Raw genomic sequence first — 15355 nt, 5'->3', positions numbered from 1 at the left:
ACGAGTGTGGAGCCAGTGTCCTACCTTGGTTTCTCATGCGGGGATGACTTTCCCAGGAACAAGAATATGACTGGAGATCTTGTATTAGATGTAGTTGTCAAGCTCAGTGGCCAGGATGCTTTCTGTCTGGAGCCTAAAAAGCCCTCCTCCTCCTTGCAGTGATGCAAACTGGCGTTTTCATGGTAGCGTTTCCTCTGCTTTAGTTTTCTGGTATCTTTTGGCTATTTTGTATTGAATTAACCTTGGCTCAGAACTGTAAGTGCATCCCAATTCAGTACCCAGTGAAACCCGAAGTCCCGTGTTTGGTTTCAGTTCCATGTATATCTGTTCATTTTCATTATACAGCTATGAAAGCCTTAATGTCTGCCTTGCCTGCCTGGATGTCCCTTCCTAGGTGTGGTCAGCAGTCTCCTCTTCCAGCTCCGTGTTGTTACCTGTGTTCTTCCCTGCTGCTGCTTTCCTACCTTCCTGATCCTCGGCTTCATCCCTTTGCCGCTGTGACTGCCTTGTGCTGGTTTTTATGTCGTCTTGGTTTGTCTGCTCTTGGGTCAGAGTCCAAGTCACACTGTAACTGTTCTGGTCCTGTTCTTAATTCATGAGCATGGTGTCACACACGTGAAATGTGTTGATGGGATCTTATCTTTCTCAGGTGAACTGTGTGATATTTTGCACAGCTGTGCGTGGCTGTGATGTGTTACAAATACTAACCATGGACACAGTGAAGAAGGCGTAAGGCTGGAGAAGGAATACTGCCTGATATCATCAGGGCTCTCTTTTTAACTGGTTCCTCGATAAACTCATAGAACTGTCATCTACTTACCAGCTTTCCCACTTTTTCACTTTCCCAGCTCTACCAGCTTGCATAAATAGATAACGGGGTTTGAGGGCATGGAAAGACAAATGTTTAAGCCATTATGTGTAGAGAATAGTGGTAGAAAAAACAGAACATATAAAAAGGTGATACACTGAGATGCTGGCGAAGTGGGTATCAGAACAGACAGCTAGAAGGGAAGGATATAGGAATGGATGCCAAAGTTTCTTAAATTTGGCACCAAAAAAAAGACATCTGGGAAAAGGGTTATTTTTATCTTTGGAAGATATTTTACTTAAAAAAAGAATGTGCTTGCTCCACTACTCCAGTGATTACCAGATACAGCCTTTTACTGGGAAAAGGTATTTACTTGCATTACGTAGGTGATGGAAAGCATCAGAACATACCCGAAGCATGAGGGGATCCAATCAACGTTGCTGACCCATCATCTGATTGTTCGCTTACGTGCAATAACCAGTCAGTGTCAGTACCTCACGCGAGGACCGGGGGCATGGCCTGCACAGTGCGTGCGTGTATTGACTGGTTGCTGCGTGCTGGCATATGTCGCATCTGTTCCTGGTGTTGGCATGGTACCTTACCTGGAAAGTGTCTGCGCTGTGTAGGCTTACGCTGTGTGCTCGTCAGTTTGGTAAGCACTGGGTTGCATGTGTGCTGCGTAGTCTGTTCTGTATACAGGGGCTCCTTTAAAAGAGACGTATTCATCGTTTCTAGTGGATAAGTTATTCTTCGCTTCCCTTCCTAAAAACATTGCTTTGTGGTGCTGCTGGTACAGAATGGCAGCTGCCTTTCACTCCCGAGGTCGCTACCTTCCAGCAGGGGGTGAGTGAACCCTGTGTGTATGGTCTGTGAAGTGCTTTGGGATCCTTCTGGACGAAGGGCACTCTCTGGAGCTCAGGATAGACTTACTGTTCATTTACTGTCTTGTATTCCAGCCGCGTACAAACTCTGAAGATAAAAGTGGGTACCTTCCCACTACAGACAGGTCTAGCTGCGGATACCAAACCAGGACCTTAGCAAGGTGTTTACGGAGAGAGGGCAGGCTTAGACCCTGCTGTGATTTCAGCCAAGCTTATTCTGGTACTCGAGAGGGGTTTGGTATTTCGGTGCTGGTTCTGTTTTCCTCTGACTGTGCAAGGTATTTCCATATCTGGTTCCCAGTCCCACTGAAGCGAGTTGAACAGACTGAGTCTATTGCACACAAAGGAAAGAACAGAATCGCACCTTGCCGGAGAGCTAGACCAGCAACATGCACTAAGGGTATTTTCTGAGGTGGCTTGAAAAAACACTCTGCTACACCATTGTGTACTGGCTGCAGTGATCCATCTGCGCCTCAGTCTTCCCAGTTTTTTTGTCAGAGGGAGGGATGGGCACTGGATCTGTAGCCCGAGGCTGCGCATCTGGCAGGGCTGTGCTGAAGTGCCCTCCTGCAGTGTGGCAAGTTTAAGCAGTCCATAGGCTGCTTCAACTAATGCCAAAATTGGCTGAAACACATTCTCAGATACAAGGAGCCTAGGCTGCTCCACAGTGGAAGAGGATCTTCCTCCCGGTGCTGGTGGGATGGCAAAGGAGAGCTCCAGCCGTTACGAAGCTGTTCTGGGAGTGGGTGAGTACAGCGCTTGTGTCAGCTCCTGGTTTGTGCCATACGCAGTGGTGTGCCGGTATTTCTCAAAGCAAAGTCCAATGCCTCGCTTAGGAAGCTTAGGAGACCCCCACAAAATGAAATGGGTACGGACAGTACCAAATTTAATTTGCCTGTGGCTCTGAACTGTTCCCATAGTGGTACAAGGTGGAAGAGGAAAAAAGCAGTATCACATGTAGGAACCTAACCCATGGTTGCTCAGCTTCACTGCGATCAGCAGTAATGGTGAGAAGCTCAGGTAACTTGTCAGTCAAGCCTTACAAGAGGAGCAGGGCCCGCTCTGCAGGAGTTTGGGGGTAGCTCGTGAGAACGGGTGAGCACCCTGTGCGCCGGGAGCAGCCACTGCCCTGCTCACCCTCTACAGCCACTTTGTAGCCCCTGGTTTCAGTCTGTGTCAGCATGTAATTGGTAGTATTGTCCACCATATTTTGTGTGCTAATTTATGTTATATATGTTCATAGTTTATGTGTCTGTGTTTATTTTGTGTTGAACTAAGTTATTTTCCTTTATGTTTTTAACTGTTTCATATTTTAACTTCATTAATTTGTTACTTTATCTTATGTTTGCAATGTATCTTTTAATGAAAAAAATCTAATAAAAAGAATATTTTTAAAATGACACAAAAATAAAATTTCCCCAAGATCTGCAGTGTAATAAAACATTGAAAACCAACCAGTGCTGGCAGGGCTAGGGCCCTGGCAATCTCTTTCTTTGGAAATAAGGTTTGGTGGCAGGTGCTGTCTGCCCACTGCCAGTAGTTCTTGTAGTACCTTAGCTAAAATGTAGGACATCGGAGCAGTGCCTGTCACCGTGTGAAAAACCTCAAATTCAGTCTGATAGGAGTAGGGATTACTCATCTCCAGTGGAGATGCAGACACGCTCCAGTGCTCTGCTGGGGCTCTTACACGGCTACAGGGCAACACTGCTCCCCAGGAGATGCCTTCGCCTCCTGGAAGGTGATGCTTCTGGCTGGAGCAGATGGGGCAGCAGGCTGGGAAAAGGGCAGCTCTGAGCACGAAAGAGGGGCAGAAAGCAAGAAGTGGAGTCAGCTACAGCAGACAAAGTCCTAAGCTGGTGGGTGGAGAGCGTGGAGGTGAACAGTCAGCATGAAAGCGCTTTGCTCTGCATTGATGTGGCTAAAAGGGGAGCCTGTGCTGCCGTACCAGAAGCTCCCCGTATGCTTCCTCTCCCCCAGCGCTGCAGCCACAAAGCTCCCTGTGGGATAAATCCTGCCTGGGTGTTCAGGTAAGTTGTTGGCTCGTGCATGGGAGTTGTTGGCTCGTGCATGCTGGTGGTGGTGAATGTCTGCATGCTAGATACACAGACTGTGCTGGGCAGAGCACATTAACATTGTGTGAAACCACAGGTACTGGACAAAACTGAACTTTCTATTTTAAATTATTTTAAAAAGACAGTTCACGGCCTATGCCTTCTCTTCCAACCGTGCAAAGTGCTGGTTTTGGTAGATAAAAGCAAAAAGCAAGATAGAAACTCCAGTGGCTCATGCAGGAGGTCTGAAAGGAGTACTACCTCCTTTTTGTGTCAAATCCCAGACATATTTTTTTTCCGTCTTCCTTGGCTTCTTGCCTACATTAAATTGCTGAATTCTGCTTCATTAGAATAATTGCTAATTGCATTTTACACTTTAGTTCAGTAGCTGCTCAGCAAAGGCTCAGCCATCAAAGATGCTAAGCATCTCCTGAGACCTACAGCTTAATTTTCACTTCACTGGGCCTCGGTGAGAGCCCTGACAGTCCGCAGGTGCCGAGGTCTGGTCCTCTGCCTGACACGTAGCCAAGAGGTAGGGTGGGCCACGTACTTGGAAGTCAGATTCTGAGGGGCAGCCTCATAAGGATTATTATGAATTCCCTGACATTTTCCTTCGGTTACTCCAAATTCAGTTTTTAGACTGCCTCTACAAACTGAGGCTCCTGATGTACCAGTGTTCAGGGGTAAAAATAAAAGTCATTCATTCAGCTATGTAGAGAGAACCAAGCATTACCTTTACCAAGACATGGTGAAGCTGCACGTGGTCTTTGCCTGAAAGCTGTGTTGCAGTTCAGCTGCTTGCAGGGAATGAGAGAAAAGGAAGACTTCCTGCATCCAACAAGACACAAAACATACACCCTACAACATATGCCCTACTGCTTGTGCTATGCTGTTTGAGTGACAACAGTCTGGGTTTTTAATTGTCATAACCCTAATTAGCAGTGACAAATATTTCGCAACTGGAGGACTAGGGATTTCTTTATAAGCTTTACACCATGTTTAAAAAGTCTACTCGTTACATCCACTCCAATCTTGCCTGAAGTTATTCAGCATATACATACAACACAGTAAAAGAAGCAGTACAGTGTGCTGAGCTTGAAATCATGCTTTCCAAATCCCCTGCCAGCACAACTTTGATCAAATTTCTCCTGGAAATAAGGCAGGAGTTGTTAACATTTTCTTTCAGTGGGGAAAGGAGAGGTAGAGATGCGGGGGCAGCCACTGGTTTCGTGCTAAACAAAGATGTGTGGAAGGAAAAAATAATTTGTTTTGGTTGAACCTTTTTTAAGCAACTAGATGTTCTTTGTGCCAAACGTTCTCATCGCAATAATCCAGAAGTTCCTCACTCCATTAGAGATTTCCCCGAGGAAATCCCGGCCGAGTGTCAGATGAGACCCGACATGACCTCTTTGGGCCTGAACTTTTTTGGCATATATTGCATCCAACTATGAGCTGATTTAGCCACCTCCAGCTTCTCAGAGCAGTATTCCACCTGACTGACGCAGGCGCTTGCGCCATGCAAGCCTTGGGGAAGGGTCGCAGGGTCGCAAAAAATACAGGGGTGCGTCCCACCTCTGCTGTCCTGAGGCAGACACCTCTTTTCTGGACACAGGAAAGCAATGGCACTAAGGCATGCTGATGCTATCCTGGACCACTCAGCCATGGACGCCCTCCCAGCAAGCAGGGGTGGGTGGGTTTGAACAGACAGGCTGGGGGTTCTGGGGAGAGCGCTGGCTGTTGGGGAGCAAGCCGTCGCTTTGGCTTTTGTCAGTCGGCTAGCACAAAGCTTTTGGGTCCCCTGCCAGACTTTGTGCCTAAGAAGCCCTGGAGGGCTAAACCAGAGACAGAGATGCAATGGACCAGCCCCTCAAGTGGTGTAAATCAGCTGTGGTTCTCTGAAAGCAACAGGGTCACGTTAGTTTACCTCAGCAAGTGGATCCCATCCAGCATTTCCACCTGTGTCACAACAGTTTACTCCCTTGTTGTGCATTTTAGTAACAGGAAACACATACCAGTTGTCCTAATGAAATGCAGTTTTTTCCTGATACTCTTTATTTTTGTTTTAATGAAGATGTGTAAGATGAGAGAATCCCAGCCGACCACCTGCATCCCACGCACCTCCAGCCGACAGATGTTCATATCTCTCAGACCTGTGTTGTGAGACTGATGCTTGTCTCTGCATTGAGTTGAAACAAAATCCCCTACATCAGGATGCTGTAGTTGGGGACCACTTCAGTACCAAAGCCAAACATTACACTTATTTACACCCCAGTGCTCCTGCTTGTAGCCAAAAATTTCACAGCATTAATCCCTGTATGTGATTTCAGGAATCCTTTTGCCATCTGTCTTATCATGGAGGTGGACAGGGCAGCCAAGCAGACAACATCGTTCCTGCTTCTCACTGTCTTAAAACAGAGCTGCTCGCACCCATCTGTTTGTGTGTCGCTGGGCATGAGGCTGCTCAGCACCTCACACTTCCCTGGCACAGTTATCCTCCCAGAGAGCCGGGCTCCGCGCTGGGGACCCATCCCAGCCTGCAGAGCCAGCAAGCGGCTCTGGGTTCCCGAGCTAACACCTTTCCCGCGGGATGGGGGAACTGCAGATGGAGCCCACTGCATTTGCCCGCAAAGGGAAGTGGTTGCCACTGGGAAACCTGTGAGCGAGGTTTTGCTCTGTGCAAAGCATGGCTATCGGCTCCATATCCGATCCACCGCCTTCTCCGGAGGAACCTTTCTGTCAGCTGCCCCCTCCCCTCGGCCCGGCCCAGCCCCGGCATTTCCCCCCTTGCGCTCTGAACAAGTGCCTGTCGAAGTCAGGGCTGGATATGGAACAGCGTTTGCTGCTTAACCCTGCTGGACACCGACGCAGGGAGCTGGCGTACCCCCAAGCCGCCTACCTGTGAGAAGATAACAAGAGGAACTGCCTGTCGCAGATTAGTTAGGCTCTGACTGAGTAGCCATTGTACAAACCCAAGGCATGTTTGGGTTTTTTTTGCTAAGGAAATGTCCAAATACAGGTAGAAACTAACATTTTTTCCCTAAAATCAGCTATGTTATTCTTCCAGAAATTAATATCCACATTCTTTACCACCTTCTTCCTATGAATTGGATTCAGGAACTGGTATCGCCATCCCACTCTTCCCCTGGTGTTCCTTAACAGCGGTAAAATGGCCACCTCCTGGGGTGGCACCAAGCCGAGCTTCCCAGAAATGCATTTAATAATAATAATAATAATAATAATAATAATAATAATAAAGTATTTGATTCATCATGAAAGAAAGCACGCATGCCTTAAAGGGTAGTGGTGCTGCCATGTATGCTGCACTCCAGGTGGGAGCTGGTCCCTCCTGAGGCGTGCCCGGGGTGTGAGCTCCGCTGTAGAGACGGAGGAGCTACAGAGCCGGGCAGGACAGTCCAAATGACAGCGATGTTTCCAGCAGCCGACTGCCGGAATAGAGAAAGCGGCCAGGTTAGGCCGTGTGTGTTTGTGCAGCCGAGCAGATTATTTGGTGAAAGGCATACATCTGAGTACCAAAGTGATGCTTCTGTAGGGAACCGTTACATCCTCGTGGTATAGCCCTAGATGGGAAGACATTAGAAATCAAAGGGAAGGGGGGTGTTGCTTCTGTCCTAGAGCGTTAGCTTGTTAAACAAGGCTTATTCCAAATGACCTGCTAAATTTTACACTTGAAGTTTTCCTACATTTTGCACATACTCATTTTCACTGTATGATCTGTTTCTCTTGCTCGTTGTGTGGATCTTTCTTTCAAACAGCAATTAGTAAGACTTTCTATTGCAAAGGAAATCTTGGCTAAATATAGTAATGTAGAGGAGGTTGTTTAAGATCTGCTAGGTATTGCACAGCTCTCTGGTATTCCCTGGATGTTTATTTCAACCAAGACTTTTTTTTTTTTTTTAAGAAAAACATCATTTTTCAAGAGGAAAGCTAACCAAAGAAACACAGCAACTGGTGCAATACCTGAAACAATTTCTCCCTGTTGGATCAGTAATTGCAAAGCCATCAGTATCCCCTGTGGGGATATACCCTTCCTACCACGTGCAAATGGAGGCAGCCAGCTGTAGGTCCTCCTTTGCTCCAGATGAAAGCAGGGGCTGCATGGCCTGAGCCAGTGAAGGGATTCAGACGTGCAGGTGACCTTCTCCCTGGTCCTTGGTCCCGCCAGTCAGTGGGAAAGCAGATGTGGGTGCCAGCAGCATGTGAGCAAGGCTGCCATGGCCACGCGCCTGTGTGGTGGCTTGGAGGACAGCACGGGGAAGGCAGGGAGGCCAGGCAGGATGGACAAGCAGCGACCGAGGAGACAAGAGACTAAGGAACAGGCAAAGTGGGATGGCAGCAGGGCAGCGACAGGCAAAGCTGTTTGTAAGATCACTTTTTTCCTAGATCTGTTTCCAGTGGACAATGTGCAGGTGATGGCAATTCACAGGCTGTGGGAAGGGCGGCCCAGCTTTCAGAGCAGCCTGGGTTTTGCAGCCCTTCCCGATGATGGGAGCCGCGGCTGGGCACTGGCAGGGGTGAGCGTAGGACAGGGCTCTGCTTTGACCAGTTCCAATGGAGCAGAGAAAGGAAACATCATCATGGGACAGTGTCCCAGGGCACAGCTGATAACCCTGAACTAAAGCCACCCAGACATCACTGGCCACAACCCCTCCTTGCCAAACCACTCGCCTGGGGCCAAACCGCAGGCACCCGAAATGCGGGGGGCTCACTCGCCCCCATCTCCTGCCTCCCCATCGGCAGGGCCGGGGTGGGCAGCCATGCACCCCAAGTGGGGGGAAGGCCAAGGCTCGCAGCCAAACCATCCCACGGCGTCACTCACACCACTGGGTCTCTTCTGTCTGTCTGTCTGTCTGTCTCTCCCTCCAGGGAAAGTCCCTGGCGAGCAAGCGCCTCACGGGCCTGATGCAGTCCTCCTGACGGCTTCAGCCGATGGCCCCCGCAGGAGGGTCTCCCGGGACCGCCACCAGGGCCGGGGTGTTTCGGGGAGAGCGGGTCCCCGCAGGCAGCGCGCCGGAGCCAGCGCCAGCGGGAAGCCGCGTGCCGGGGAGCGCCTCTCCCCACAGCCTGCGTCAACTCTTCCCGGCCTGCGCCGCTTCGTATGGACACCATGCTTTGCGCAGGTGCTTTGTTTCCCAGTGGGATGTGGAGGAGCACTCTTCGCCGTACACAGAAGGTCAGCAAGGCAAGGGCTTGCTGTCTGGTAATTTAGCAAAACAGACCCAACCACAACTTGGAGAAAGAAGAGCTGAGAGAGACTGGTATTTTTCCTTCATCTCTTCTCTTCCTGGCACAAACATGGCTGTAATAGATGGCGCCGCAATCCCACTTGCTCCCTTTCTTGTGGCCATCTGGATCCAATAAAATATCTGCTGGAAACTGCTTCTCCTTTTCACAAAATCTCAAATGCATTTCTCCTGCAGATTCATGGACTCTAGCTTTGTTTTTCTTTCCTATGTCTCTCCTTAAAAGCAGTGAAAAAAAGGAAAGGCTCTATCTGAGTTCGTCACGCTGTCCTTCCAATAGCATGTAGCATGTCCGGACGTGATGGCCAGATCCTCAGCTGAAGTCAGGAGGGCGTGAGTGGTTTTCATCACCTGAGGATCTGCCCCATTGAGTCAGACTCTGATCTTGGTGCAAATCCTCTGAAGTCGGCAGAATCGCTCTGCATGTGCGTGGCGTGCAAATGTGATCAGACTCTGCCTGATGCTCAAAAAGTCATGTTTTAGATATGTAATGCACACACAAACACACACATGCGGTATTTAAAAGTGAATTGTTTTATGTTGTATTTGATTTTATATTTATTTAAGGTTTTGCATACTTATTCAATGATGGATGTTCAAGCTTTACTCCAAGTAGACAGAACTGAACCACTTAGAGGAGACTCCGACTCCAGTCGCAGAGGGCCAAAACCTGCTCGTGTGTATACAGGGAAGGGCAACGCTGCTGTGGGCAGGTGTCAAAATTCAGTCTATGGAGAGGAGTGAATTGATGGGAGATGGGACCAGCGGAAGCAGAGTGTGAATAGGCTGGGCGCTGGGTGCCAGGTAATCTTGCCTGAAGAGCAGCACGCCCAGCTGCAATATAAAGCTCAGATAACTGACTCCGCTGAGAAGCACCATTGTAAGAGTGAAATTGTACCACTTGCAGAAATTAGCTTCCACTAAAACTTGTCTGACCTACAGCCCATGAATACAACTGCAAGAGATGACCCAGTAGCTTCTTTCAAACCATTGGGAGTATTGAGATTAGGATGAGGACAGAAATGAAGTGACTTTAGTTTAAAAACCCACATATACTAGCTGCAGATAGGAAAATGGACTGCATTCACATACAGTATATTGCCTATAGATGACAATTTCAAGACTTAGTGCCACAAAACCTCCTGTATTTTGCAAGCAGTTCAGATCTGAAGTGTATGTGAAAATAGACGTTTCTTGGTCTTCTTCACTCACGCCAAGGCAAATTGGCTTTTTGTGCAGGTGGTAGAAATTGCTATATGGCTACAAGTCTGCATTCCTACCTAGGCAAAACAATCTAGCTAAGTAGACAGCTGGCTGTCGATAATATTCACTTCTGAGGCAAGTATTATTCTAATATCTAAGGCCTATGTATGCACAAAATCAGGCCAGCATAGTTTCTGTAAGAAAAAGGACCTTCCTTCTTTACCCGTGACATTTCTCATTTTGATATCTTTTTTTTCCCCCCCCAGAAAACTCCTATTATCGATTTTACCTAAGGTCCATAGGACCCTCTACACCTGCACGAATACAGTAGAATATTCAGTATGCTATTAGTTTTTTACACACACCTATTCCCACAAACAGTCTGCTGTCTGAGGTCGTCAGACCAAATTCGTCCTACACATACATTGCACAGGCGAGTTCCAGGACTGCAGAACTGTCAGGGATATGCCTGTACATTCAGGTGGTATCCTGCCTCTGAAAGGGACACTTGATCCCCTCCAAACTGTCACTTAGCTGTCATTGCAGGACCCATTTATCCTCTGTTGCCCACCCAGCCAAAGGGTCCCCTCAGGTAACAGCGGGTCCTCATTTAACAGGCCCACTTGCCCATTCATGTATGTTCATACGTGTCCCCTTTCATCGTCCCTGGGAAAACACAAAGGTTGGCTCTTCTCAGAGCCTTGTTGATGGTGTTTTTGTCTGTGTCAAACCTGCCATTGCCATGCATCACTGGAGCTCTGTAACCCAACAGCTGCTCACATCCCAAGCTACTCTACTGCCAGTGCTGCTCAGCTTCCAGGCTGAGGCTTTTCTCACAGGAGGTCTGTCCTGTGAAACCCCAAACTGGTCTGCAGAGCATTCCTGAGAGGCATGTATGCATAAAGCATGAACCTCTGGTGTGTAGCAAGGAGCAGAGACGGCAAGGTGCTACCAGGGGTTCTCTGCTTTGCAGTGAGTTCCTGACACTGGGCAGATCTTCTCCTGGGTGAAGGACGGGGTAGCTCCATGAAGGTACTCCTCAGTGTCCTGCAGCGTGGGGGAACACGTGGGCAGGACTGGAGGATGCTGGTGGATGCACAGGACAGGTGGAATCTGGGCTATGGTCTGTGCAGGGAGCAGCAATGCCAGCCTTTAACTTGGAGCTGTGCCGCTGCCCTGTGAGCGGAGCGCCCTGCTCTGTCCTTCCTGCTCTGTTCCTCAGGATGGTCGCGTTGGCTGCCATAGTGTTTTGCCTGTGGGGAATATGCTGTGTTTGAACAGTTGAGTGCATGGAGGGAATTTTTACAGACACAGAGAGCATGCATATGGGCGTACATCAGGGGGTCTGGATGCTGAACAGCTTGCCATTTAAATGCACACTCGTGCAAGCTAATCTGCTCAGTAATGGCTAGCTGAGCGGACAGAGCGGCGTATTCTCTGGAGAGAAGAAAGCTCTGCTCCTCATTTCCTGACTAAATTTCTCTAAAACAAACATGAGACTAGACAAGGCCTCCTCCTGGGAACACATATGAACTGCTTGTTGTGTGTCTTTTACTTCACATATGATGATACTAGCATGTAACTACTTCCACATGAACTGCATCCTGAAATTATTGTTTGTTAATGACATTGCTTATTCCAACTGATGTTCTTCTTGTACACTCACCAGTATTCCGTCGAGTGTTGCAAGCAGTAATCCGCTGCTTTATAAGCATCCCATGTCTTCCAACTACCTCATCATCCTGAAGATGAGTTAGGAAATCAGCTTTCCACCTCTATTTGTGTTCGAAGTGGCATTGTTTCAGGAAAGGCAGTCTGGAAAGCTTTTACTATGTCTATACTGTGCAAGCTAGCTACAAAGCTTCCCATACTTACAGGGCTATAGCTGTGAAATATGGCTGTACGCTGTTATTTGGATAATAGAGTATCCAGAGCATTCATGGCTATTGTGGCGAAACAGCACCAGGACAAGCGCTAGGAAGGTTCGACAAGCCTGTGCAGACAGCGTTAGGCTAAAGCAAATGGATTAATGTACTCTCAGTATAACTCAGTGCTAAGATCCCATAGAGTACTCTAATAAAATGGTAGCAGGGCAGCCATAAAAAGTGGCAGTAAGCTGACATAATAATACCAGGATAAATGTAGCAATAAGGTAACACAGGCCGCTGCAGTAAAGCAGCATTTCGATAATGCAGCAATAAGACACAACAGGATGCTGCAGTAAATTAGTTTGGGGAATAAGGCAGTAATAACAGTGTATGTGGACAAACGGTGGTGCATTGGTACCAGGTACTGCAGCAATAAAGCTAACACAAGGTGTCCTAATAATGTTACTCCAGTAACAACAACACGGTGCACTGCAAAGTTATATCAGGATGCTTCCATGCTGCAGTCAAATCCTACAAGAGGTGGTAGGGAGAAAATGAAGACGAAATATGCCCCATTTCAGACTGCAAAACGTGAGAAAGTTTTCTGCATGGTAACCCAAATTCTGGAATGATCGCAGCAATACCAATCACACTTTCAAGGAAGCTGAGGCAAGAGTGTTCCCCCATCTAGTCTATTATTTTAGTCTGAAAATTGACTCGTCTCTTCAACCAAATTGTCACAGACTGTGGTGAAGTTCTTTGGTTAGTCCTTACTCAGGTGAAACCCTGGTGATTTCAGTGAGTCCTTTGCCTTGGAAAGGATTTATCTCTCATCTTCTGGCATGGATGATGCTTTTAGCCTACAATTATTTCTGTTTCGGGATGGGGGAAGGGGAACCCAGGTACAGAACATCTGACTGTACTGGTCTGTTTCCTGAAATGCACAAATAAATTGAGCATACTGGAAAAGTTGAAGCAAAAATGACCAAATCTGTTCTGTCTGTCATGTATGCATGTACACGTGAATAATCCTGCTGGAATCGGTGCGAGTCCTGGGTGCATCCATAGGCAGGGCTTGGCCTGACTCTGTTCTCAATGTCGCTAGCTGACTGACAGAAGCACTGTGTCTCCTCAGGTTTTTTTTTTGTATATTATCTCCTTTCCTGCTTTTGCATATTTTTTTTTAATTGCACCTCACCTCTGTATGAAATGACCTTAGAAAAAAATTGGTTTGCCATAAAACACTATGCAGCACGGTGGGCATAGGTGTGTCCATTTGCTGTCTTTGTACCTTGCAATGGAGGGTAAAGCATTCTGGAAAATAACCAGCAACCACTGTTACACTCAGTAGTCATCAGGCATAAGCATCTATGTCAACAGCAAGGCTAGAATGGAGTGTGTGTGCTAGATAAGAAGATGGTCTCCTGGGACGAGGATGTAAATAGGGCACCACTCCAGACTCCTGACTAGCAGGAACAGCTCACAGCTGGCTCTGGCTCCTTCAGCCAGTCCCAACAGATACGAGTTTGCTGCCTCAACTATTTGACCCTCTGCACAACAGCTTTGCTATTCCTTTGTGTGGCGTCCTCTCTCTAGCTGACTCTGCTCAGTTCAAGTTTTGAGCAGTGCTCTGATACGCGTTGGTTGGCTCTTGCCTTAAACTCCTTGGCTTGCTTTTAGTGTGGTTTAATGATTAAGCAGGATTATTAAAGTAGAGCTCACAGTAGGGTAAAATAGGCTAAGTTATCATGATTTCGTCGTTTAAGCTGTGAGCAATTTTGCAGCTTCTCAACACTGTTTATAACCTGAGACAGAGAACAAGCAAGGCAGCTGTTCAGCAGAACAGTGAGCTGGTGAACAATGCGCTATCTTCATGCCCATACGTACTTTGAACTTACTGGTGAGGAGAAATGCTTTGTAGTGAGAAAAGTAATCTCACGGCAGGAGAGAGTCAGACCTGATCAACTTTTTCATGTGATACAGATTTTGCTTTGCCAGCCCCTAGCATCTGCAAAGCTGGCAGCTAAGAGCCAGTAACCTTCTAATCCTGCTGCTGAGCATTTGGAAACAAGCTTTTCAAAGGCTGCCTTTCCACAGCAATGCTATTACTTGAAGCCTTTTAACGTGAATTTATGGCTATTGCTACAAGTGTCAGTGCCCTCTCGCATTTCCAATAGGAAACCACAGATTCACCCCACACAGAGGGTTGATGTTAATGGGCAGAATTTAGGCAGCCATTTGCAGGCTCAGGGCTCAAATGAGTTGCACATGAAGGAGTCCAATGCTCTTTGAGATGGTCAAACATTCCCAGGTCATCTACACAGCGTTGGCAGCAACGACACTGGGTTTACCAGTGCATTATTCCTGTCTGGGGACCCAGAAAGATACCCTGAAACACCTCCCTGTGGCAAAGGACGATGCTCTGCGGGCAGTGGCATTCATCCCTGAATATTGATGTGTGTCAGCAGAGATACTTAAACTGAGCTTCTCCCTCTCATTTTTGGGGACTTAAACCATGCCATCTGTTCCATAAGTAGTAGGCACCAGCAAGCCCCAAGCAGCACCTTGCATGGATAGACTATGAAATCCTCATCTGGACTGGGGATATCAGGAGTGGTTGTTCCCTTTTCGATCTTTGTCAAGATTTCTCATGTCCATCCACGTGCAGGTTATTCCCGCATGCTGCATATCTTCATAGCCCAGTACCGTGGGTGTCTGATTCTTGTCATAATTCAGCGTGAGCCTGATGCCACATGAATTAAGGCACACCAGATAAAAAAATTCAAACCATGCTTTATACAACACATCATTTCCCCTAAAAGATTATGGGATTCTGAAATGCCACACTCTGCTCTCCAGAGGTCATTTGGGGCCAAACACATTAAAAGGAGGCACTGAGGGCTTTTCCTCTACAAGGTAAAAAAATCTGAAGGGCCTCCTACTCCTGTGGTGTGATTGAAGACATCCAGATCAGGGCAGCAAGTTCTGTTCGTGGAGACTTGCCCAACACCGGAGGCTGATGGTTTCTCTCCAGGGCCACGTCCCCGTGCTGGCAGCAGGCAAGCCCTGGGGCGCAGGTGGAAGGGAGTCCCATGGCAGGGATAGGGAGCTGTGGTGGCCGTGGCACAAGGAGCATGACGGTGGGTGGAGAGTGGAGGTGGGCTGCCAGGGGGTAGACGGGATCTGTGAATCCCTGCTGCAGGGGACACGGAGCATCATCCTCTGGTGCCGGGGCTGGTCAAACTACCCGGGCAGGGGCAGTGGGAGGAAGTGCACCCCTGCA

The 15355-nt window shown here is 47.9% G+C and overlaps 1 protein-coding gene across 7 annotated transcripts in view; it reads left to right on the top strand.

Moving 5' to 3' along the window:
* RGS6 (regulator of G protein signaling 6) overlaps nt 1-13267 on the top strand; it is a 303061-nt gene extending 289794 nt beyond the window's left edge. For 5 of the 7 annotated variants that reach the window (XM_075425174.1, XM_075425175.1, XM_075425176.1 and 2 more), the window contains 2 exons: nt 3667-3716; nt 8625-13267. In XM_075425174.1, coding sequence (XP_075281289.1) covers nt 3667-3716; nt 8625-8661 — 87 coding nt within the window. In that variant the 3' untranslated portion in view covers nt 8662-13267. The remainder of the gene's footprint in view (nt 1-3666; nt 3717-8624) is intronic. The other 2 variants (XM_075425177.1, XM_075425180.1) reach the window with 2 other exon arrangements.
* Nucleotides 13268-15355: the final 2088 nt, after the last annotated feature.

Source organism: Opisthocomus hoazin, chromosome 7, assembly GCF_030867145.1.
Source record: "Opisthocomus hoazin isolate bOpiHoa1 chromosome 7, bOpiHoa1.hap1, whole genome shotgun sequence".
Lineage (NCBI taxonomy): Eukaryota > Metazoa > Chordata > Aves > Opisthocomiformes > Opisthocomidae > Opisthocomus > Opisthocomus hoazin.
Note: the sequence above shows the minus strand (reverse complement) of the source record. Positions and strands in the feature narration are given on the sequence as shown.